This window comes from Periplaneta americana, chromosome 9 (assembly GCF_040183065.1).
Source record: "Periplaneta americana isolate PAMFEO1 chromosome 9, P.americana_PAMFEO1_priV1, whole genome shotgun sequence".
Lineage (NCBI taxonomy): Eukaryota > Metazoa > Arthropoda > Insecta > Blattodea > Blattidae > Periplaneta > Periplaneta americana.
The window spans coordinates 67,366,393-67,392,508 of NC_091125.1; the positions used below are offsets into that span (position 1 = coordinate 67,366,393).

Sequence of the window (26,116 nt, forward strand, 5' to 3'; positions counted from 1 at the left end):
CTTAATGGTCATATCCAAGCAGCGAGCCTTGCCAATCTCGCTTACATAGTAAATCCCCCGCCACACATGTGACTGTACCAAAACAATCTCCTTTCGTTTGCTCATACTACGTCAGTGTCGGAATATTCTTGTGTGACGCAGATGCGAGTGTTACTAGTTTGTAGTTGTGCTAATAACCGGTAATTAATTCATTATGCTTCCTTCAATTTTCAAATTGAAAGGAAAAAACACTGCACAGTCAAAGCTGGGAGATTATTGCTAATGTTTACAATTACATGAAGGAGGTATGTCGGTGCCTTATATATATTTTTTAAATATAACATTGTGTAGAATATGAATGAATATTACAGTTTTTCGTACCTTCCCCCCCCCCCCACCTGTTTCATTGAACGTTTAAACTACTCATTTTTTAGTGGGACTGAGTCTAGAACAAAATAGCCCTCTTGATCTAAAATAAATTTCAAAAGTTCCGGTCATACGCGAAATAGTACATGCTATCGTCAAAAGATGGCAGAAGATATATACACTGTAGCGTCACCTACAACATTGTAATCGAACTATATAATAATATCTGGTTCAAATGAGTTCGTACAACGCACGGCACCCTGGTAAATCAGGGTAGCCAAACCAGACGATTTGGTTTTGTATTCTTTTTAGGGATCAATCGATAACACTGAAACAACCACAATAATTATACAATTTGTTAATAATTTACAGTTAAGAGTATTATTTACGTTGTAAATTAATTTTAATCTATTTAGAGTTTAAAATTGAGTATATCGACGTTAATTTCGATATAAAATCATATTGGTGTGAGATGCGTTGGTTGCCCTGGGTTTGGGTTGTAAATTTGCACGAATAGATCTTTTCTGGAGAAGAGTTTGGTGGTATGAATGATTGGTATATGGTATAAATGGAAATAGTGTTTTCTCAGCTGGCGTGTAGACGTTTATGTTTACGAAATTCGCATTTGCAACAGTAACTCTACCAGTTTAAAAATGGACTATGAAGATGTTCCTCCGTCTGTTAATTTTATACCATGTGTGAAATGGGTGAAAAAAGGAGTTGCGAAAGAAATTCCAGAGAAGGTTAGCCGCATGGATGTTTTTAAAAATACATAATTAATTAATTGAATCAGTTTTATTATATTTGACTAATTTGTTTATTGTAAGTGTTAATTTTATTATGGTCAAGCCATAGAATTATTTTTACGTAGCACAATGAATTTGAGTAAGATGTTTCTATTTAGGCTATGTTGTAGTTATGGTAGTATCTACTTAGGCCTATGTGCTGTACATATTGCAATATGTTTAGTGATTAACGAATAGCAGTATTAACTCACCTCATCTTTTCAAAAAAAAGTGTGTAACTCTTCACTTGTCCCACATCTTAAAGCTTTAATGATAATTTAAGATCTGTGGACTACGATACATGAAATAAAAAATAAAATTAGGATATTACGACATATTAACAAAAAGTAACTATAATGTGGACAATTTTACGAAATTCTTGAAAAGGACTGTGTATAAACACGGTTTCTGTTATTTTAATGAATTAACACCCACCTAAGTTAGCATAAATGGATAAAGACGACTCCAGTTATGACAAGTAAGTATTCTTAATTCGTATCACTGGACCTTGTATTTTAATGCTACTAGCTCTAAACATCACAACCCAAGTGGTTTATTTTACATTCCACATTAGTATATATCTACGAAAACCTATTTCTGAAGTAGGATGTAGCTACAGATAAGCTTATTTGATGTTATTTGAACATGTGAGTTATATTATGGCATTCTGAATACAACAGGTCTAATTGAGTTGAATATTAATTTTGGAGGCTGTTAGTGTTAATTTTATGAAGGTCACAACGTTCGTAATATCTTCGTTATTAATTATGTCACTTCAGGTTATTTTTGATTAATTCAGCTAACAAAGCTGTGATCTGTTATGTTTCGCTTTGGATCAAAATGACAAAGATATCAACATAAAACTGGCTGTTGTGGCGATTGTGATGGCTGTGTACATGTAAATACCATTAGTGCAATTTGAAATCGAATGCAGACCTAATCTGCTTTTTTTTTTTATATCTTAAGTTTATAACAACAGAGATGTTATTGTGCGTTGTTAAATGTAGAGCGCTATTTTTATCTGCTCTAAAGCATGTTTACTAAACTTGAGCAGCGATCATGGATAAAAATCGATGTAGCCTGTTGTAGATATGCACGCCAATGTCATCGAGGGTTACTTGAAGCTAGTGGTATTTGGAATAATTTTTATTTTATGATTATTATTATTATTATTATTATTATTATTATTATTATTATTAATTTACTATTTTGGCAGATAAGTGCAATGGATTTAGAATCTTTAAATTGCCTATAGATTTCACTTATACAGCTTGAAATGTAGTAGGCCTATTATCTATTGGATCTATAATTTCATTTGTTGGTGTTTCATCGGATGGTTGCAAGATGGGTCTCTGCATTTCATACGGGTCGAAGTGAGACAGCACATGTGACTCCCACAGGTCGTCCATCCATTTGTGACGAACAAGTGGAGTTAGTGTGAGGTCTCCTTGCTGTTGACCATCGCTGGACTGTACGAGAATTATCTATTGAGTTTGAACTCGGTCATCAAACTGTGTGGCACATCCTGAAAAAAATCTCCACATGAGAAAAATTGCAGCATGCTGGCTGGGTTCTTCATAACCTGACAGATCCAACAAAGGATCACATCACCCTCTAGGGTAAAAGTCATGCTGATAGTGACATACTACAGTGAAGGTGTTATCATTAGCCATGCAGTGCCTAAAGACCAAAATGTCAATGCAGCGTACTACCAACATTTTCTCGAACACAACTTATGTCCAGCTATGCGGCATTAATGTCCACATTTCCTGAGAGACAATTCACCTTTCATCTTGCATGATAATTGTTAGTTGTCATGTCGCAGGAGCAGTGGTTGCATTGCTCCAGAGATGCATCCTCCATATTCTCCTGACATGAGTCCTTATGACTGCGACTTGTTTCCACAGTTGAAAAAATCACTTAGAGACGAGAGGTTTCCAGATATTGCATCAGTGATACATGCAGTAGGGCAGTCTATAAGAGAGATCAACAGAAACACCCTCTCTAACGGCATTGAACTGTTACTACAGATTTGGCAAAAGATACAGGAACACGCTGGTGACTATATTGAAGAGATGTAAATGTATTTTCCATGTAAGTTCAGTAATATGTTCGTACAGCCTACGTTGCCACTACTTTATTTACAACCCTCGTATTTGTATTTGTATTGTAAATAAAATTAAAACTTGGGAAAAAAAAATTGTGAAGAAGACTTCCCGAGAACAGATTCAGACAGTTTCATTACAAATAGCTACCTTACACACTAGTTACAGGTAAAAGAATTATTGGAGACCAAAACGGAACTGGAGAAATACTGTACATTATAATAAATATTTTAAAATTATATTAATATTTGCAAAACTGGAACAAGCCTGACAATATCATCATCCATAGTTTCCATTCTGCTTATATTCTTTTGCATTATTGTTCTATGATTTGCTAGTATGATATCTTAATGTACAGTAAAATCCCTCGTAACCGGCAATATCAAAACAACGGCACTTTTGACTGGACCAAAAAAAGTTTAAATCTGCCACATTGTCACAGTCTGGACCTTCAGTTTTGCCACATTTAGAAGTTCGCACGCACTTTCTTTTTCAGTGAATATTTGAACCTAAAATTAGTGTATTATTTATGTTGTATGTGATATTTTTTAATAAACAAAATCCACACAGTTTTTATGTTTATTTACTTATGTTCGGGCCATCAGTATTGTCACATTAGGAAGTTCGCATGAACTTTAATTATCAGTGAATATTCGGGAAAATTTCAGTATATGGATTCCTCACTGACAATTATATCTTAAAGTACTAAAAAGAGCAGATTTGTCTGTGGTTGTCAAATACGCATCATCATGCTTACGAAAAGACACTTTTCAGTGCCAATAATTTATTTTGTGTGCACAAGGTTGCAATTTTGAAGTAAGAGGGAAAGGAAGGAATCCTTGTTCTGAAATTTATCCGAATATTCTAATGTACAATTAGTGTATTATTTGTGTTGTGTTTTATTAAGGAAAATTCACACAGATTTTATGTTTATTCAGTTATGAGCACGTGATAGAGAAATAAGCTTCACATGGATGCAGTTTCAACATTTGGCACCATGAAATACGAACTTTTTTTGTATATAAAGGTGTTTATTCAATTATCCGGCAAAATCTCGTATCCAGAACTAGCTTGGTCCCTTTGGTGCTGGATAAGAGAAATTCTACTGTAATTGAAATAAAACTTCTTCCCCCCCCCCCCCCCCCGTGTTAAGCATTTATTCATTTTTGTGAAATTGTTGTTAGTGTTAATTAAAAGAGTGTTTAAAATTTCATATGGACTGATCTTAACATCTATAATCCTAATAAATTCATTATTCTACGGTCATTCGGCAGTTATAATTTTATTTACACAGGCCTATTTTTTTCTTTTTTTTCAGATTGAGTTGTCAAAAGAGGAACTGCAAGATATAATTAGTCAAACAAAAAGTGAACTTAGGTAGGTGGAAATATTTTCATAGAAATGTGAGACATAACTTACAGATATGAATAGATCATATAGCTACTGGTAACTGTTTCATACAAAGCTGTATGTATATTATACTCTATGCTTTCAAACATTCAAAATATATTCATTGCAGCTTTATAATAAATAAATGTTATTGGATTTATGATGAACACAAGGACTTCATTTGGTTACTTTTCTTGATATTAAGGAAATTATATTCTTGTAGAGAGCCATATTTAGATTTATAGATTAAATAACTTACTATGACGGCAAAATTTAAGGTCTGCGCACACCAATGCGGGACGCGGGAGCGACAGCAAAACTTGTAGTTCCACAATCGCTGCGAAAATTCGTCGTTGAATTCACACCAAAGCAGGATGCAGTCGCGAATAAGGTTCTTATGAAGAAGTACTTCTGCTTCTTGCAGTTGCCGAAGATGAGTATAGGTTCGTTCATACTACTACACTCTTGCTGCCACAGTAGAACTTTGGTTAACCGAAACTCCGGTTAAGAGAACAGAAATTCTCTTTTTCATACAATATTACCAACAAGACGGACATCTTACAGTATTTCGCACGATATAACAGGGAAACATCTTACATATGACGCACCTGGCGGCTCTCAGATGGGAATTCAAACTCTTCATTTAATTTACGGGACTAGATGAGTAAATTAGAGTTCGTAAGATCACATTTTGTTCAGTATTTAGCTTAAATGTAAGAGGAAAATCATTTTGAAGAGAAAAAATTATTAAAAAGCAAAAGTTACACAATTCTTCTTCACTTTATTGATTCTAATGCATAACATTAATCATGCATTACTCTTTTAGCTTTCGAATTCTTTGATGCACTTTTTTGTGTTCTTTCTTCCTTTTCCTTTTTGAGTGACTTTTGATTTAGTTACATTGACACATTTGTCAGTAAAAACATTCAAACAACAAATAACACTTACACATGTAGGAATTTGGATGCATTGTTTCAACTTTACTTTTACATTGTTCCTGTTGCTCTCTAAAAACTCAAACTGTGAATTATACACTCCTGAAATTACAAAGTATAGTGCAACAGCATTGGTGTTTGGAAGCACATATTTCCAGTACAGTACTCTTTATAGAAAATATGAGTGCTGTGACCTTGCTGCATTTCATCCAATTTGTCAATGCATTATGGCATAAGTGGGAAAATAACAAAATATTAACTTTTCATTTGTTTTTTACTGCAAGGAAGATCTAAATTAGCAGAAAAAGTTAACTAAATGGGAAAATTACAGAGTTACATGGAAACTATAGGGTTAAATATAAATTATATATTTCATTGTAATAATTATTATTTAAAATCGTTAAAAAAGTGGCAAGATACTATGGCTTGTTCTTCAGAAATCGAAAGAAAGATCGGGAATCCTTCTGTATTTCCTGATTACTGCATAATACTTTCCAGGCATACTTCGGATTTTCTTTGTACACACTACATTACTACACTACCATAAACACTATGAATAAATTGAAATTAATTACAGAGTAGCTGAATCTTAATGGCACATGCAGAGCACTCTCCGCAAGGTCAAGCTGCTAGAGGTGCTGTTGTTCATGTCGCTCAATATTTTGCAAAGATGTCCATCTTGTTAGTATAAAGTTTTGCTTTCACTAATTGTGAAAAATTTGTAGAGTTTTCTTTAGCACGCATACTCTAATACAGTGGTATTTAATCCATGGTTGTCTTGATTACGTATGTTAAAATGCTAACATATTTATTTTATTACACTTGTTGATAATTATTGCATTATATTATAGTTTCTTTTGCAATATCAGTTCTTGTTTTTTCTTGCTTGAATAACATTTTACGTAAATCGTTAGTATTATTATTACATCAATAACTACTGTATAATAATAATAATAATAATAATAATAATAATAATAATAATAATGTCTGAAAGTAGAAGACACCGGTAGTTCACTTTCACAATTAAAACGAATTGGAGGGAACGAAATGTGAAGTAAAAACACGGAACTGAAAACAATCAACTTGCCACACTAAATGAACCAGACGAAGAATGTAGTTTGAAAGAAAAATTATTAATGTAACAAATCCAGACTTACGAGAAACAAAATTGTAAATTCCATTAAATCACACTGAAAACTTGCATACTATTATTTAACAGGTCATCAATAAATCTCAAATAAGACTGTAATATGCTTGGCATGTTTATAATCTTCGTATTCGATGAGTAATGCAAAATTAATCAAAGAATTTTTACGATACACAATGCTTAGTAATGAAACTATTCATCATTGCGAGGCGAACCTAGCGGCAGAAATTGTAATAACGCTCCTATGCGCCAGCTTGCATAATCTAGTAAGCAACGCTCCTAACGCACTCTATGAACTGTTCAGTCGCCATTGCCAAAATAAATGCAGGATGCGGGAAAATGCTGCTTGCAGCGAACTGCGAGTAGAACGCTGCAGTCCCACCACCTAGGCGGGATTGTGTCGCTGCGGTGTGAGTGGATTCATATCCCGCTGTAGTTACAATAATTCGCGTCAGTTTCGCATTCGCTACCGCTCCCACGTCCCGTGTCGGTGTGTGCAGACCTTTAAGAGAAGAGAAAAAAAATATTACTATATTGAAGAATTTAATTACAATATCACATAATACAATTTTTATAATTAAGTGCATGAAAAATTATTAATAACATTACTAGGCAATTGTAATTTCTTATGTCACATAGCAACAAGAACAACTTGCAAAATTCGTCCTCAGTCTGATTGTTACAGGCAAATTAAAAATGCCAAATAGAACTTTTCATATTACTGTAATTCACATTGTGATTCACCCCTTCCCTCTCTAGGCACTTTAGAAATTCAGTTACATTGTATTCATGTAGTGATAACATGAAGGTAATACTTTTAGTCATCTGATGATATGTATTTATTATCCAATCGTTTTCAAAATTCCACTGAACCACCTAAGCTACTGAAGAGTTTTGTGTTTAAGAAATTAGAACATAATCAGGGAAGAAGAGTGACGAAGTGTTTTAACACTAGCTTTTTATTGGATTATTGTAAATTGGTTTCCTTTATTCCACTGTGTATCTAATTATGTGGAGAATGTTTGGAAACTCAGAAAATTGTGAGAGATACATTTTATAGTATGAAACATAAATAACTGATCATTGGTAAAAATTTAACATTTGTTTTTCTGTTTAATTGTTCATTGTCATTGATTAGGCAGTTATTACAGGTTTCTTTAGTTCTGAATATTGTCATCATCATCATCATCATCATCATCTTGTCCTTCACGTGTTGGACCCTAGTGGACAGTGCTGTCATGGTAATTTTTTCCCTTGACCATACGCCCCCCCCCCCTTATTTTCTGCCCTGAAATATATTTTACCCCCTCTCTTTCTATCCCTCTGACCGTCATTTGAGAGATGTTTCTATGCGAAGTAATAAATAAATAACTACATCAAAGAAAGACAATTTCCCACTGCTTCACTGGCTTCTGTTAGATGTATGCAATGATAAACAAGTAGTTTTAATCTGCAGCCACAAATACTTTTCAACATAAAAATCGCTTAGTAACTGACCTGTACAATATATTCTAATGCAATATTGCAGTCCCCTCAACTTGTTACAAATATTACAGGTTCAGGATGCAATACTGGGGAAAATAAATAGGTCATTTCCCTAATATGTCCTGGACCTCTCACATGTCATGTTGGTAATTAGTAACAAGTAGTGGGGAAGTGTTAACCTACAACAGTACAATAGAATAAACAGGTAAGTATTAACCTAGATCATATATGTAACAGATAACTCATCGCTATGTTAAAATCGGCAGCACTTTGAAGAGAACAACTGCCAGGATCACCACTCGTCCGCCGTAAATGAACACGAGATGGCAGTACAGTCGCTAATGCAATTCAAATGGGAATTATGACGTGACTCCTTATGTAACAACTAGATGGCAGCATAGTAAACCTCACAAAAGTTGTTAACGTCAAAGCCTATAAGGCCGACCTATCTGTTACATATATGATCTAGGGTATTAAACAATTTTTATGTTGAAAGTATTTGTGGCTGCAAACTAAAAGCATATGTTTATCACTATATACATCACACAGAAACCAGTGAAGCAAAAGAAAACTGCCTCCTTTGGGTAGCTTTTCTGGAAAAATACCATCTTTTATATATGGTTCTGGATTCCAGCACTGTTAGAGGTGGACAGTTTATGTTTATGAACATCAAAGAAGATTTATTAGGAACTGCAAGAGATGATCTAACATCAGTACAGATCTCCATGTAAAAATATAATCTCCATGTACAAAATTTAGGCACCCATACACTGTATGGCTCCATATAGGCAAAAATTTCTCTTCCCCATACGGTTCTTTAAAAGATTCTAGGTTCCCATACAATCGATGGTCCCATATGGCCACCATGACAGCACTGCTAGTGGATCCGTTATGGTCTCATACCAGCATTTTCATGGTTGTCCCAAATTTAGACCTTAGTGGATCCATTATGTTCTCATGCCAGCATTTTCGTGGTTGTCCCAAATTTCTCCTTCCTCTTGGTACATAGGCAAGAATTTGTCTAGGCCATCTAGTGCTATCCTTTTTTTTTGACATGTTTCTTGCACTGAAGTCTGTAATGTTGAACAAAATGAATTATAGGATCTATTTTTAGTTCTTTCAGTACATCTTCATTTTTATGGTGTTTGAGCAATGAGTATTCTGCTATCCATCTCATAAACCTCATTTCAGCTGTTATTAGCCTATTCTCATCAGCTTTTTTGATTGTCTATGCCTCACCACCATAAGTTAGAACTGGTCGAGCTAGTGTTTTATAGACTTTTAGCCTCATAGGCTATGTTTTTGAACTTGGTAGGGTTTGTAGACGGTATTGATTACTTCAGTGATTTTTATAAATTTAGATATTTTGCTTGCCATATCTTCATCAGTAATACAAGATAAATTATAGCCTGAATAGTTAAATGAATTGACACGTTCATTTAGTTTATTATTTATCATGATTTTACTTGGAATTGGATCTTATCCTAAAAAGGCCATAATTTTTGTTTCCTCTGTTGTATTATTTGTAGATTATAAACAGCTTTTTGTAGAGCATCTTTTGTTTTAGCGATAAGAACTGATCATTGGCAAACAGTAATATATCGATTGGGTGCTTTTCTTTTTGAAAATGTAACTGCATAAAAGTAAACGTGAAGAAAATATTTAGTGTTACATTAAGGTAAATTGTGTGTCCCTAATACTCAATATTGTTTACGAATTTTGAAAACTAGAAAGAGCAAGAAATTATAAATTATCAAAACCTATAATTTTGAACAAAATTCTCATTTCAAGGTAACAAATATCTTAATGTTTTTTCTTAATATCATCAAATCAAATTCTCCTGAAATTTTAAACCCCTTAATTAAATTTGAATTCAGAAGTGTCCTATGAAATTTTAAATGTAAGAGTTGAAACTTATCATTATCGCTCAAATGAAGGACTTAACTGGCTTGCTTTATTTTCTTTCTTATTCTTCAGTATAATGGAACAATTTCGCATTGTAGCTGTTTCCTTCTGTTTAGTTTTCTGCATTGCAGTTTTACAGAGGAATCAGTTAATAATATTTAAATTTGGTTAACATCTGTCAATTATAGTAATCGTAAGGCAATGTACTGTTGTTCCACGAAGAAGAATTTGGAGAATATTATTGTGAAAACTTATTCTGGTGTGTTCTGGCTGAAAAATAGTGCTAAGTACTTCACATTATTCATTTAGAAAAGACAGCTTTGAACTTCCATCAAACACCTGTGTAGTGATGGTTAGTGCATCTGATCCCTAAACCAGATGACCTGGGTTCGAATCCTGGTTGGGACAAGTTACCTGGTTGTGGTTTTATCCGGGTTTTTCCCTCAACCCAATATGAACAAATGCTGGGTAACTATCAGTGCTGGATTCCGGACTCATTTCACCAATATTATCACCTTCATTTCATTTAGATGCTAATAACCTGAGATGTTGATACAGCGTCGTAAAATAATCCACTTAAAAACACTTCCTTCAAGGTCATTTTGGGAGAAAGATCTGAAATGTCACTTCGGTATCTACTGGTGAAAATAGTACTGTGTTAAATTCTTCAGAAATTCTCTATTTTCAAAGGACAGGTTGGTGTTCATACTGAAACAAAGAGACTTCACTTCCTGTTCTGATTGCTTATCTAACAATAATTAGCTTGTTGAGGGAAAAGGGGATAACATTTTGTTGATAAGTGTGACAGTAATATACTTGTGCAGTTCTAGCTGTTTTTGTAAGTTACTTCAGCTCTGTTTTAAGCGTGTGTGTGTGTGTGTAGTGAGGTAATGTAATTTATCTTATATTGAAGAATAATACAACCACGTAAGTTGAGAATGAATTAAAGCATTATAAATTATGAGTCATTTAGTGAAGTATTTTCGGTCCATTGCTTCATTCAGTTTACATAATGGACAAATTACAAGTATGTGCAGATACTTTACTATTTCCTGTAGACAATATGAAGCTGCCATAGTTGATTTTCTTGGTCAGTAGAATCATTACCATCATCATTACTATCAGGGATCAAATCAAATTGGTCTTTTCTATTTCAAAACGAAATTGTTCATTCCACTGCCATTGTGTCCTGGTTTTCTTTAGGCCTATCCTTTTTCTCGATTTTCTGAAAGGATTTTTGTAACTGTTTAATTGTACATAAGCATCTTTATATGTGTAAGGGATCTCACGTCTCCCCTCCCCCTCCATCAAAAGTTATTCACTTGTTCACGTTTCAGTGTTATCTTATTTTTCTCTCAAATCACATCAGTACTAGAAAATATCTCTGCAAATAGTTAGGCCTCTATGTACATATGAATTGTGTGTACAGGGTCAAAGGATCTTTTGAAAGTCTCTAGGTTAACAGCAGTAATAACTAATATTTATCAAATTCTCACCCTCAGTATTTGTTGATTTTTGGACTATGAAAAGATTAATAATTGTAGGTTTGCTTTAATAGCATTTGTTGCTTAAGTATTTCATTTTCTTCTTCCTCCCATTCCTCACCATTGTTTCTTTCGAAGAAAACTAATTACAGTCTAGGCAGAATATTTTATTATATTAATTTATATTTCTCAGTATTCTGATACAAATTTTCTGTGATTCTATACAGGGTGAGTCATAAGTATGTTTGGAAAACGCGTGAGTGTACTCCTGGATCAAAAATACGAATAATTCCTTATATGAAAATTTGACGTAAAATGCTTATTTAGTGGAGACAACTACCCAAGCATTTCAAAAAGAGAGCGACGAACTGTGCCTGGCACATTTCAGATGCTGAAATGAACGAGAGAAAATGAACATTGCACGCACATCTATATATATATAATTCGAACTGGTAATAGAAATTACGGGAAAACGGCTGAATGGTTTTGAATAAAGACCCCTCATTTTGAAGCTTGGAACCCAAAGTTTTTCAGAAAAATAGTAATGTTCAGTGAAATGTCAATTTTCCTACATCTTTTCCTATTTTCCAAAATCCATCTGTTGTCAGTTATGAAATTTTTCAGAATAAAACAAAACATACACTACAGTAAACAATATTACACAAAGGCCATGATCTGCAAGATTGCTGACATATTTAGAGCTCAAATTTAATTGTTTATTAAAAATTTCAAGAGTTATTAAAATTATTTACAGGTCTGATTCTGTGATGTGTAATTTTCTGAGTACAGCTGTGTATTGGGTATTAAAAACTACAAAACTTGAGGTGATTTGATGACATTATTACCATTAGAAATGAAATATTATTGGGCTATAGTTAATCCCTTGATGTGACTATTTTTCATTACCGGTAATTATACATATTAATGCTATAGGTCTATTGATATGAAAGTAAAACGTTTTGGGGTATATAAGTAGATGTAGAGAATATCGTAAATTAAATCTTCATTTCTATAATTTACTTAATAAATATTTTTATAGTTATTAATCAAGTGGGATTGGGTCTTTTTTCATATATTTAATGGTGGTGTGGTGGAGATATTTCTGTGCGTGATTCTCTTCAGTATTGGCTTGAGAGAGCGCAAAAATTAGAGATTCTATGGAAAGAACAAAAGGTATTACTTCCTAATAAAATAAGAAGCCTACAAGATTTTGTAGTCTCCCGATCATTTCAGCAAGATCTCTTAGCAGGATAAAATTATTTTACCCTCTACAAATTTCAAGGTAGTTTACGAAACATGCAGCAGCTATACCAAGATGCTATGTCTATTGTTCGAAAGCATAGCAAACCTGACATTTTTTTAATTTTCACCTTCAATCTGCAATGAGCTGAAATAGCTATTGCTTTACTCCCACATAAAAAAACCCACTGTTCTTCCTGACATTGTTACTTGGTTTTCGCGTTGAAACTCAAAAACTGAAGGTGGATTGGTTCAAGAAAAAGTATCTGGCATAAAAAACCACTCAGAGTTAGTATGTTTCATTATTATGGAAGCAAATAACTTTCAAAATGTCTGTGTATTCTTCATTGAAAATAAATCTGCAAAATGTTTATTTGAACATCTAATGAACTTAGTTTGCAGCATTTGCTGCACAAGCCACTAGTTCCTTTATAATTCTTATGGGATGTAGTGTCTAGCACAGATCCAAACACTGGTTACAATTTGGTTGGTGGCAACGATAATGTTGGCGGTGGAGTTTACAAATATAAGCGTAAGTTATTTCTCTCTGGTTTTGCGTGAAAAATATGAATTCTCCTTTTCTATCTTGTGTTCTGTGACATGGCTCCATCCTGCTGAAACCACATGTTTTTGATGTTCAGATCGTGCAGTCTCTATGCCAGGGCTGGGAAGCAAGAGCGGATTCTACTCTCTCACGGGGAGCCATATGATTTCTCTTCATCCCCTTTCTTCCCTGCCGAACACCCCGCAGCGTTGATTCAGTAACAAATGACTATTAAGTGTCCCCGTTTAGAGTCTGGTTCTGCTCCCGATGCCCAGCCCTGCTCTTTGCAAAGAATGTTTCAAACATAGCAACATACTGCTCGACAGTCAATGGAAGCCGTTCGCCAATTGTTTGGATGGCACATCATGTCACGTAACAGTGATATTCCATGGTCTGCAAGACCCCCTGATCTCAGTGTTTGCAATTTATTCCTGTGGAGACATCTTAAAAGCAATGTGTACCGAACATGTCCTGCAAGCATCGCTGAACTAAAACAGAGGACTGAAAACGAAATCATTGGCATTCCTTGAGACATGATACACCGAGCATTCCAGAGTTTCCACACCAGGCTATCAGAATATGTATGCTGAAATGGAGCACATCTTTCCGATGTCATCTTCAAGAAGTAACATGACAAGTGACATTGTGTAATAATGGCAACATAAATGGCATATTAAGTACATGCACTTCCGTTAGTACATAATGTTTGTACTATGTTTGTGCCATTTACGTTAATTCAGAATTTCCCGTTTCCCTGCACCACTCTGTAGGTACTCGACTTGCATCAGTGACCTCAGCATCCCTGTCTAATTGGCAATGCGCTGAAGCTTATAGAATAAACCCCTCTTATACATGGTTATCTTCTGCGACTCTTTTTTTGTATGTATTTTAGTGTCTAGTCTCTTAATCTGAAGAATTTAATAGGAAATCTAGAATTTAGTTGCATCCTATATTCATAGACCGTGCCCAGCAATAAAGAAAATAGATGCTGATTTACCATCACAGCTCACCAAATACTACTGGGATGCCCGCAGGAATAAATCCATGATCCTTAGCATTGGTCAACAACAACATTTTCATAGACTGAGTGAGATATTATAATTATTTAGTTATATACAAATAAATTTATTGGGAAATGATGAACTCTAAATATAAAATTAACGAGTGTATGTTTTGAAATCAGAAAATCACATTTGCTCTCAACTTCAAGAATTGTTAAGATTACCTACCACACACCTGAGTAATAGCATTGGCAGGCACAATGGTAATAAGATCTTCTCACACAATCTTGGTGGCAGTGGTAGCAATCAGTTGAAGAAAATTTTGAAAATGATGCATTGATTATCTTATCTGAAAGCCAGAATCACCATACTGAATTCCTACCTTTGTTCCCTCTCTCATTCTATTTGAGTTGACAGAGTTGAACTTTTTGTTTTCTTTCTCTAAACGGCTTCAGGAAACTTACTTTCTGGATGCTCCTTGTATAAATTCCAATAACAAGGCTCAAGCATCAATGGCACACTTATGCATCATGCATTTTTTTTTAATGTAATTTTACTTTCCTCCAAGCCCTAGTTGAAGATTTCTGTTTTGTCGTTATTTAACAAATAAAATTACTGTAAGACACCAATTCAAGAAGCTCATATCATTCATCAATGGGAAGAGATTTTCTTTTGACTATTTCCTTAGCTGTTGAAGGATTAGCTAAAAAGACTTTGGACATTGGCCTCTGTTAATAAGTTAGCAAGTCTGAACATAATCTATTATTATATATGGGTACATAGCAAATATATTAATACATACAGTACATGATAAAGAAATGGGAAGAGATTGACAACTCTGTTGACTCAGAAACAAAACATTTCTAAGGCCGAATCAACGAAGGATACAGTTTAAGTTGTCCAAACACATTCAAGTGAAATAAAACGAGGGTCCCATATTGTAGATGCACAGCATTAAAGGAATACCAATCTAAGTAAAATTACTAGCTAGTTGTTCGTCTCCTTACAGAGATCTCTGTTTTGCAGACAGATGTCATTGCTGGAGACAGAAATTAAGTATGAGAGTGGGATGCAATAGGTTATTAAAAATGTCATTGTTTAAGGTACATGAAACATGGACCATCATTATGAATGGTTTAGATTTGGGTTAGGTGTTACTTTATGGAACCTGCTTGGTTTTGTTTGTATAAACAACTAATATGGCCTTCCTCAATTTGTGATGAGTCTTTCTTTCACAATTTGACATTCATAAATACCTAATGGATCTCACCCTCATCCATATTCTCATTCCCAAAGACTGCAACCAGCACCCGTACAACTGAGTCATACTGTTAAGAATAGGGTCAGCCAGAGTTGATTCCTGATGGAAGAAGTCTTTGCTGCAAATTTTTGCAAGTAGAGCACCTAATGGTCCGTTTATAACACTAATTGAAACAGTGATTTGCAAGTTTTGTTACTTGCTGCAAACAGCCTTTGTGTCAATATGTAGTAAATTTAAATCCAAAATATACAAGTGGTGGTGGTGATGGTGATGTTGATGATCGTAAATATAGCTTGTATTAAAACTCGAGGTATTTATAAATTGTAAAGGAAGATTGATGCAATTTTTATATTGTGTATTGCTTAAAGATTAACTTAAGTAACAAGATTACAAACGAACAATCAACAATTAATTTATTTCGAGTAAATAATAATTTTTATTCGAGCCTAATCACTTCATGCAATATCATCTTTACGAGAAACAAGCTCCCTTTTTATATTCAAAAAACATGTAAATTTTATAAAAATCAAGGGATTTGATTTGATAATGTGGTAGGGTTTGTATGAAAATGCAAATAGAAGTGAGAGCTAGAATTGACTAATCATTTTATGACTTGCACACATTTTACAATTACATACTTAACAAATTTTATAAATCATCTCTGGCTGGCTGGTCCCACTTCAGCTCAAGTTTTTTTAGCAGGAATCCCAGCTTTTTTGTCATAGATTAAGAAAGTGCAGGGTGTCGTATTTGACTTAGAAATGATTGGAGCAATGACAGAATCAGTAATTATGTCCCCTTGTTGTGACAGGCGGGATTTAACATTACACATCACAAAACACTCCACACAGACCTCTCGAGGTAGGCGGTTGGAATAGAAGAGATGGACCAGAAGAAAAGTCCAAACAGAAGGACTAAACGCCCGGCTAAAGTTCTCGAGGACAACGACTGGGATTGCAGCGTGTGCACTTACAGGAACACAGAGGAAGCGTTTAAATGCCTGATGTGTGACGTTCGTAAAGGAACCTCGACCCGCAAGCCACGGATCAGTCCTCAGATCGCTGCTCAGCAGTACAACCCAACACCTGCAAAGAACAAGAAAGAGGGTGGGGGCAAAGAGGGGGCTGTGAAGGAAGGGGGTGGCAAGGAGAGACCAGAGAAGAAGAATAGTACACAAGGAACTAAGGCAGGGAAAAAATCCAGACACCCTCCCCGGTTAAAGAATGTTGATAGAAGCACAGCTCAGACATGGGAAGTGACAGTGAACAATGTTACAGTGGTGGTGACAGAATATAAACCTAAGTCTAAGAAATCAGTGTCTGACCAGTCCGGTCGTTTGAGTAGTGCATCCTCTGAAAATGGAAGCCAATCAGAATCAAGTGTTGATGCCAGGAGTGGGGATGTTGGAACTGATTCTCGAAGTTCGTAGTCATAAGTAAAGTTTTTTTTTTTTTAACTTATATTGCTAATACAAGTTGATTTGTAAGTTTTAATTGTATTGACAGTACCCTTTTTAAAACGGGTCGTGAGTGTGTCTCTTATGATATTGTGAGTACGCATTTTTTATGTGCACTAGGTGAACACTTCGAGTTGTTTAGTGTGATCCATAGCAGTCATACCTCATTCGAACATTGGGTAGGGTGACTAGTGAAATTAAGACGTATGTGACATTTCTGTCTGCATTCTTGGAGTGATATGTTGTCACAGTCCAATTGTGCTCAAAGTTTATTGTTAAGAGTTTTATATGTACAAGTTTCTTGGAATCTTGCACTGTGTTTTTGCTTCCATTACATTTTTGGCCTGGTAAAGAAATGAATATATACCCAATTACACTGCCAATTAATGACATTTTACAGGACTGTATAGTATGCTGTTTTTCAGCATTTTGAGTGGGGAGTGCATTATCAACTTCGTAACTACTAATAGGGTTCGTGTGTAACATGTGAGAAACTACTGCTGTTCAGATCTGTAGTTATTTATATTTTATATCAGCTTATGTAATTAAAATTCTGTACCTGAAATCCATGCCACATCACCGATGCACATTATTTATCTAATTGTTATACTTGAACAAAGGAGATATTTCTGAGATGGCCCTAGTTCAACTAGTCTGTCTGTAGTTTTCATGCTGGTGAGTGTGTGTGTCTAATAAAAAAGCCAGTTTCGCAAGTAAGGATATACAAAGTATGCCAACTACCTTAAGATTTGTCAACTATAAATATATTTAAACGGTTAGAATGTATGTTTGCAAGTGAAGGAGTTTGACCATTGTTCTTCTTCAGACAAATGTATAGTAAATATTAATTGAATTAATATCCTTTAAAAAAACTATTTTACATAGTACTCTTTTTCAAAAATTTTTTTAATTTCACTTTAGGAATGAGTGTTTGAAGAGAGAATGTGTGTGAGAGAGATAGCAGTTTTGTTGTAGTCTGAAGTATCGTATGTGTGTGTGGATAGCCTGTTCTTATTTTAAGTACTAGGATGTGATTTACAAGGGTTGAAACATAAGCTGTATTTATAGTTTCCTATATAATTTTTCATCCTTTCCTTTTATCTTTTTTTTTTTTCTTTTTGTCCATGTGAGAACAGAAGAATGTCATTTTTTGTAGTGAGTAGAAAATAGGAGCAGGAAAATATTCAGTAAACTCTTTGTTTTTATTACCAATTTATTAAGATGAGAGGTACTTATATCCCCCCTTCTCCACATATTAATTTTGTAATTTGTCTCCTTCTCTCCTGTGTTCATTCATTTCTTTTTCCTCCAAACTCCTTAGTAATGCGCCAGTGAATGTGTCAGACATTATTTTAAAAAGGCAAATTAGTTCTCTTCAATCATTTTTTTTCTATTAGGAAAGGCTTGCCCATTCCTCTCAATATTTTTGTTCTATAAAGTTGGCGCTTATGTCTGTGTTAGAAACGTGGAGTAGTATTTTAAGAAGAAATCAAGCCATCAAGTTCTTAGTACAATGAAAACGAGTTCGATTCTTATATCTACAATAATAATTCGGACTTATCTGTCTTATATTAAATAATCAATCATTGTAAATACTGTTTTAATATGATAAAATCATAATATGTTGCCATTGTTTATATATTAAATTATTTCCAGAGTTACGTCATATGATATCCACGTGTTTTATTTCGAATTGCTATATGAGTTCATTGTCATACATAAAAACTTGTTTAATCAAAATTTGGCCTTGTCATCTGTTGAGTTTAAACAGTTAAAATATATTTTATGTTATAAATTCGGTAGTAATAACAAGCTTTCCTTGGTAATACATTACCTTTTAATTAAAAGTGCTTTTTATTTGCATTTACAATAATGTAGCATTACTTTTCAATTGAAATATATTAAATAATTTTATTTTAATATACGGAGAAAAGAGGTGAATATTGGGTAGTTACTGATTTTGTAATTGCACTCCTCACTCGGTTTTAATTATTCAAATGTACATTTCTTTAGGGTAGCAGGATTTTTAATGTAGACTATATTAACTGTATTAATGTATGATCAACTGTATACAAGTGATTATAAATTCTTGTGAAGTGAAAATATTGTTTTATTACTCATTTATATGGAAGAAACTCTTTGGCATATGGACCTGTCATTCAGAAATCAGATATGTACAGGGAGAGAGAGAGATAGAGAGGGAAGATTGATAAGTTATTAGCTCATCACAGAAATATTTTTTCTATCTTTTATATCAAATTCGGAAGTTTTTGTTTTAAACAGTCATTTACTGCTTCTTTCGCATTATTATCACTCTGTAATTCCCTTCTTTTCAAGTTCTCTTCAAGGTTTGAAAGTGGGAAATAGTCTGGCGGAGCAAAGTAAGTAAATATGGTAGATGACACAACAGTAGGGCTCTGATTTTTAGTAACTTACATGACACTCCTAAATGACACTTCATTGTTTCTGTGTGTTAGTTACAGTACAATTTTTAGTGGTGACAGCTCCTATTGCTTTTGTTGAGCAGACTGCATTTCCACAGACAGTGTTGCCAATTTAGTGGTTTCCCCGCTAGATCTAGCATTTTTCAGTGTTTAATAGGTAAAATTTATGAAATTTGTATTGCTCATATAGGGATTTAGCAGGTTTTTTTTTAATGCTCACAGTGGTAAAATAATCTTATTTTTACGACTTCCTTGTTTAGCTTATCTTGCCTCTTCAATGTCAGTACTTCTGTTAGTCATCTTAGAAGGTTAGAATAATATTCAGTATTGATTGTGATACCATGTTCGAGAAAATCACTCATGATGAGCCCTTCTGCTGCCAAAAAAATTGATCCTGTAACTTTCTGAGCTAATTTCTACTCTTGGAACTTTTTTTAAATATTTCTTGCCCCCAGAATCGAAGTGGTGAACCCATTTTTTTTTTCTCTCCACATAGTGACTTATGTCCCCAAAAAACTTAAACATTTTTTTCACCTTTCTGAAAACACTGGAAAATCTCAAAGCAATATTTTACCCTTTCCTGCCTTTCATCAGCATTAAATGCTTCCAAATTCTTTAAGAACTCAGTAGCATAGAATAATGTACCTACAGGTTTGAACATTTATATTAGCACTAGGAAGAGATAACTTAAAGGACTAAAAACACTGTTGGTCATGAATCCATTGCCATTTGTGCTGGATTATAAATGATCAACCACCCTTGGAAATGGATTTGTAAGTGTAGCAGATGGTAAATTAATATTAACATTAGCACATAATGTTGAATTTTCTTGTTCATTAGCCAGTATTTTGAAACAGCTGTCTGCAAAGACATTGTCTTCGAAAGTATCATTTTATTATTATTTCTATTTTTATATCGTGGAGATTTTTCTGATTTTCAGATTGTGTAAATGGAACAAGTTCCATAACTTCCTTTAATATCAGTTACAAAAGCCTTTTAATATAATAGAGTTTCGATTATTGTCATTAATTTGTTCCACAAAATTGATGGTTGTTGAAATGGTGATAAATTTTTAAACCTATGTTATAGCAGCAATTCATTCCAGAAAATAAAGTCTGACCACATATAAATATTGCCTTTTAACTGGCAATGCGCTGAAGCTTATAGAATAAACCCCTCTTATACATGGTTATCTTCTGCGACTCTTTTTTTGTATGTATTTTAGTGTCTAGTCTCTTAATCTGAAGAATTTAATAGGAAATCTAGAATTTAGTTGCATCCTATATTCATAGACCGTGCCCAGCAATAAAGAAAATAGATGCTGATTTACCATCACAGCTCACCAAATACTACTGGGATGCCCGCAGGAATAAATCCATGATCCTTAGCATTGGTCAACAACAACATTTTCATAGACTGAGTGAGATATTATAATTATTTAGTTATATACAAATAAATTTATTGGGAAATGATGAACTCTAAATATAAAATTAACGAGTGTATGTTTTGAAATCAGAAAATCACATTTGCTCTCAACTTCAAGAATTGTTAAGATTACCTACCACACACCTGAGTAATAGCATTGGCAGGCACAATGGTAATAAGATCTTCTCACACAATCTTGGTGGCAGTGGTAGCAATCAGTTGAAGAAAATTTTGAAAATGATGCATTGATTATCTTATCTGAAAGCCAGAATCACCATACTGAATTCCTACCTTTGTTCCCTCTCTCATTCTATTTGAGTTGACAGAGTTGAACTTTTTGTTTTCTTTCTCTAAACGGCTTCAGGAAACTTACTTTCTGGATGCTCCTTGTATAAATTCCAATAACAAGGCTCAAGCATCAATGGCACACTTATGCATCATGCATTTTTTTTTAATGTAATTTTACTTTCCTCCAAGCCCTAGTTGAAGATTTCTGTTTTGTCGTTATTTAACAAATAAAATTACTGTAAGACACCAATTCAAGAAGCTCATATCATTCATCAATGGGAAGAGATTTTCTTTTGACTATTTCCTTAGCTGTTGAAGGATTAGCTAAAAAGACTTTGGACATTGGCCTCTGTTAATAAGTTAGCAAGTCTGAACATAATCTATTATTATATATGGGTACATAGCAAATATATTAATACATACAGTACATGATAAAGAAATGGGAAGAGATTGACAACTCTGTTGACTCAGAAACAAAACATTTCTAAGGCCGAATCAACGAAGGATACAGTTTAAGTTGTCCAAACACATTCAAGTGAAATAAAACGAGGGTCCCATATTGTAGATGCACAGCATTAAAGGAATACCAATCTAAGTAAAATTACTAGCTAGTTGTTCGTCTCCTTACAGAGATCTCTGTTTTGCAGACAGATGTCATTGCTGGAGACAGAAATTAAGTATGAGAGTGGGATGCAATAGGTTATTAAAAATGTCATTGTTTAAGGTACATGAAACATGGACCATCATTATGAATGGTTTAGATTTGGGTTAGGTGTTACTTTATGGAACCTGCTTGGTTTTGTTTGTATAAACAACTAATATGGCCTTCCTCAATTTGTGATGAGTCTTTCTTTCACAATTTGACATTCATAAATACCTAATGGATCTCACCCTCATCCATATTCTCATTCCCAAAGACTGCAACCAGCACCCGTACAACTGAGTCATACTGTTAAGAATAGGGTCAGCCAGAGTTGATTCCTGATGGAAGAAGTCTTTGCTGCAAATTTTTGCAAGTAGAGCACCTAATGGTCCGTTTATAACACTAATTGAAACAGTGATTTGCAAGTTTTGTTACTTGCTGCAAACAGCCTTTGTGTCAATATGTAGTAAATTTAAATCCAAAATATACAAGTGGTGGTGGTGATGGTGATGTTGATGATCGTAAATATAGCTTGTATTAAAACTCGAGGTATTTATAAATTGTAAAGGAAGATTGATGCAATTTTTATATTGTGTATTGCTTAAAGATTAACTTAAGTAACAAGATTACAAACGAACAATCAACAATTAATTTATTTCGAGTAAATAATAATTTTTATTCGAGCCTAATCACTTCATGCAATATCATCTTTACGAGAAACAAGCTCCCTTTTTATATTCAAAAAACATGTAAATTTTATAAAAATCAAGGGATTTGATTTGATAATGTGGTAGGGTTTGTATGAAAATGCAAATAGAAGTGAGAGCTAGAATTGACTAATCATTTTATGACTTGCACACATTTTACAATTACATACTTAACAAATTTTATAAATCATCTCTGGCTGGCTGGTCCCACTTCAGCTCAAGTTTTTTTAGCAGGAATCCCAGCTTTTTTGTCATAGATTAAGAAAGTGCAGGGTGTCGTATTTGACTTAGAAATGATTGGAGCAATGACAGAATCAGTAATTATGTCCCCTTGTTGTGACAGGCGGGATTTAACATTACACATCACAAAACACTCCACACAGACCTCTCGAGGTAGGCGGTTGGAATAGAAGAGATGGACCAGAAGAAAAGTCCAAACAGAAGGACTAAACGCCCGGCTAAAGTTCTCGAGGACAACGACTGGGATTGCAGCGTGTGCACTTACAGGAACACAGAGGAAGCGTTTAAATGCCTGATGTGTGACGTTCGTAAAGGAACCTCGACCCGCAAGCCACGGATCAGTCCTCAGATCGCTGCTCAGCAGTACAACCCAACACCTGCAAAGAACAAGAAAGAGGGTGGGGGCAAAGAGGGGGCTGTGAAGGAAGGGGGTGGCAAGGAGAGACCAGAGAAGAAGAATAGTACACAAGGAACTAAGGCAGGGAAAAAATCCAGACACCCTCCCCGGTTAAAGAATGTTGATAGAAGCACAGCTCAGACATGGGAAGTGACAGTGAACAATGTTACAGTGGTGGTGACAGAATATAAACCTAAGTCTAAGAAATCAGTGTCTGACCAGTCCGGTCGTTTGAGTAGTGCATCCTCTGAAAATGGAAGCCAATCAGAATCAAGTGTTGATGCCAGGAGTGGGGATGTTGGAACTGATTCTCGAAGTTCGTAGTCATAAGTAAAGTTTTTTTTTTTTTAACTTATATTGCTAATACAAGTTGATTTGTAAGTTTTAATTGTATTGACAGTACCCTTTTTAAAACGGGTCGTGAGTGTGTCTCTTATGATATTGTGAGTACGCATTTTTTATGTGCACTAGGTGAACACTTCGAGTTGTTTAGTGTGATCCATAGCAGTCATACCTCATTCGAACATTGGGTAGGGTGACTAGTGAAATTAAGACGTATGTGACATTTCTGTCTGCATTCTTGGAGTGATATGTTGTCACAGTCCAATTGTGCTCAAAGTTTATTGTTAAGAGTTTTATATGTACAAGTTTCTTGGAATCTTGCACTGTGTTTTTGCTTCCATTACATTTTTGGCCTGGTAAAGAAATGAATATATACCCAATTACACTGCCAATTAATGACATTTTACAGGACTGTATAGTATGCTGTTTTTCAGCATTTTGAGTGGGGAGTGCATTATCAACTTCGTAACTACTAATAGGGTTCGTGTGTAACATGTGAGAAACTACTGCTGTTCAGATCTGTAGTTATTTATATTTTATATCAGCTTATGTAATTAAAATTCTGTACCTGAAATCCATGCCACATCACCGATGCACATTATTTATCTAATTGTTATACTTGAACAAAGGAGATATTTCTGAGATGGCCCTAGTTCAACTAGTCTGTCTGTAGTTTTCATGCTGGTGAGTGTGTGTGTCTAATAAAAAAGCCAGTTTCGCAAGTAAGGATATACAAAGTATGCCAACTACCTTAAGATTTGTCAACTATAAATATATTTAAACGGTTAGAATGTATGTTTGCAAGTGAAGGAGTTTGACCATTGTTCTTCTTCAGACAAATGTATAGTAAATATTAATTGAATTAATATCCTTTAAAAAAACTATTTTACATAGTACTCTTTTTCAAAAATTTTTTTAATTTCACTTTAGGAATGAGTGTTTGAAGAGAGAATGTGTGTGAGAGAGATAGCAGTTTTGTTGTAGTCTGAAGTATCGTATGTGTGTGTGGATAGCCTGTTCTTATTTTAAGTACTAGGATGTGATTTACAAGGGTTGAAACATAAGCTGTATTTATAGTTTCCTATATAATTTTTCATCCTTTCCTTTTATCTTTTTTTTTTTTCTTTTTGTCCATGTGAGAACAGAAGAATGTCATTTTTTGTAGTGAGTAGAAAATAGGAGCAGGAAAATATTCAGTAAACTCTTTGTTTTTATTACCAATTTATTAAGATGAGAGGTACTTATATCCCCCCTTCTCCACATATTAATTTTGTAATTTGTCTCCTTCTCTCCTGTGTTCATTCATTTCTTTTTCCTCCAAACTCCTTAGTAATGCGCCAGTGAATGTGTCAGACATTATTTTAAAAAGGCAAATTAGTTCTCTTCAATCATTTTTTTTCTATTAGGAAAGGCTTGCCCATTCCTCTCAATATTTTTGTTCTATAAAGTTGGCGCTTATGTCTGTGTTAGAAACGTGGAGTAGTATTTTAAGAAGAAATCAAGCCATCAAGTTCTTAGTACAATGAAAACGAGTTCGATTCTTATATCTACAATAATAATTCGGACTTATCTGTCTTATATTAAATAATCAATCATTGTAAATACTGTTTTAATATGATAAAATCATAATATGTTGCCATTGTTTATATATTAAATTATTTCCAGAGTTACGTCATATGATATCCACGTGTTTTATTTCGAATTGCTATATGAGTTCATTGTCATACATAAAAACTTGTTTAATCAAAATTTGGCCTTGTCATCTGTTGAGTTTAAACAGTTAAAATATATTTTATGTTATAAATTCGGTAGTAATAACAAGCTTTCCTTGGTAATACATTACCTTTTAATTAAAAGTGCTTTTTATTTGCATTTACAATAATGTAGCATTACTTTTCAATTGAAATATATTAAATAATTTTATTTTAATATACGGAGAAAAGAGGTGAATATTGGGTAGTTACTGATTTTGTAATTGCACTCCTCACTCGGTTTTAATTATTCAAATGTACATTTCTTTAGGGTAGCAGGATTTTTAATGTAGACTATATTAACTGTATTAATGTATGATCAACTGTATACAAGTGATTATAAATTCTTGTGAAGTGAAAATATTGTTTTATTACTCATTTATATGGAAGAAACTCTTTGGCATATGGACCTGTCATTCAGAAATCAGATATGTACAGGGAGAGAGAGAGATAGAGAGGGAAGATTGATAAGTTATTAGCTCATCACAGAAATATTTTTTCTATCTTTTATATCAAATTCGGAAGTTTTTGTTTTAAACAGTCATTTACTGCTTCTTTCGCATTATTATCACTCTGTAATTCCCTTCTTTTCAAGTTCTCTTCAAGGTTTGAAAGTGGGAAATAGTCTGGCGGAGCAAAGTAAGTAAATATGGTAGATGACACAACAGTAGGGCTCTGATTTTTAGTAACTTACATGACACTCCTAAATGACACTTCATTGTTTCTGTGTGTTAGTTACAGTACAATTTTTAGTGGTGACAGCTCCTATTGCTTTTGTTGAGCAGACTGCATTTCCAC

The 26,116-nt window shown here is 34.1% G+C and overlaps 2 protein-coding genes across 2 annotated transcripts in view; both read left to right on the top strand.

The window, feature by feature from the left end:
* Nucleotides 1-631: 631 nt before the first annotated feature.
* LOC138706040 (periodic tryptophan protein 1 homolog) overlaps nt 632-26,116 on the top strand; it is a 63,113-nt gene continuing 37,628 nt past the window's right edge. The window contains exons 1-2 of the mRNA XM_069834943.1: nt 632-1,088; nt 4,554-4,612. Of these exons, the coding sequence (XP_069691044.1) occupies nt 999-1,088; nt 4,554-4,612 (149 nt within the window). The 5' untranslated portion in view covers nt 632-998. The remainder of the gene's footprint in view (nt 1,089-4,553; nt 4,613-26,116) is intronic.
* Nucleotides 20,769-24,690, top strand: RYBP (ring and YY1 binding protein). The gene has a single exon (XM_069834945.1). The coding sequence runs from the start codon at nt 23,004-23,006 to the stop codon at nt 23,547-23,549; it is 546 nt and encodes a 181-aa protein (XP_069691046.1). The 5' UTR covers nt 20,769-23,003; the 3' UTR covers nt 23,550-24,690.

Bases quoted from the DNA above. Each gene is read 5' to 3' on its own strand.
- RYBP (XM_069834945.1), top strand. From the start codon at position 23,004: ATGGACCAGAAGAAAAGTCCAAACAGAAGGACTAAACGCCCGGCTAAA.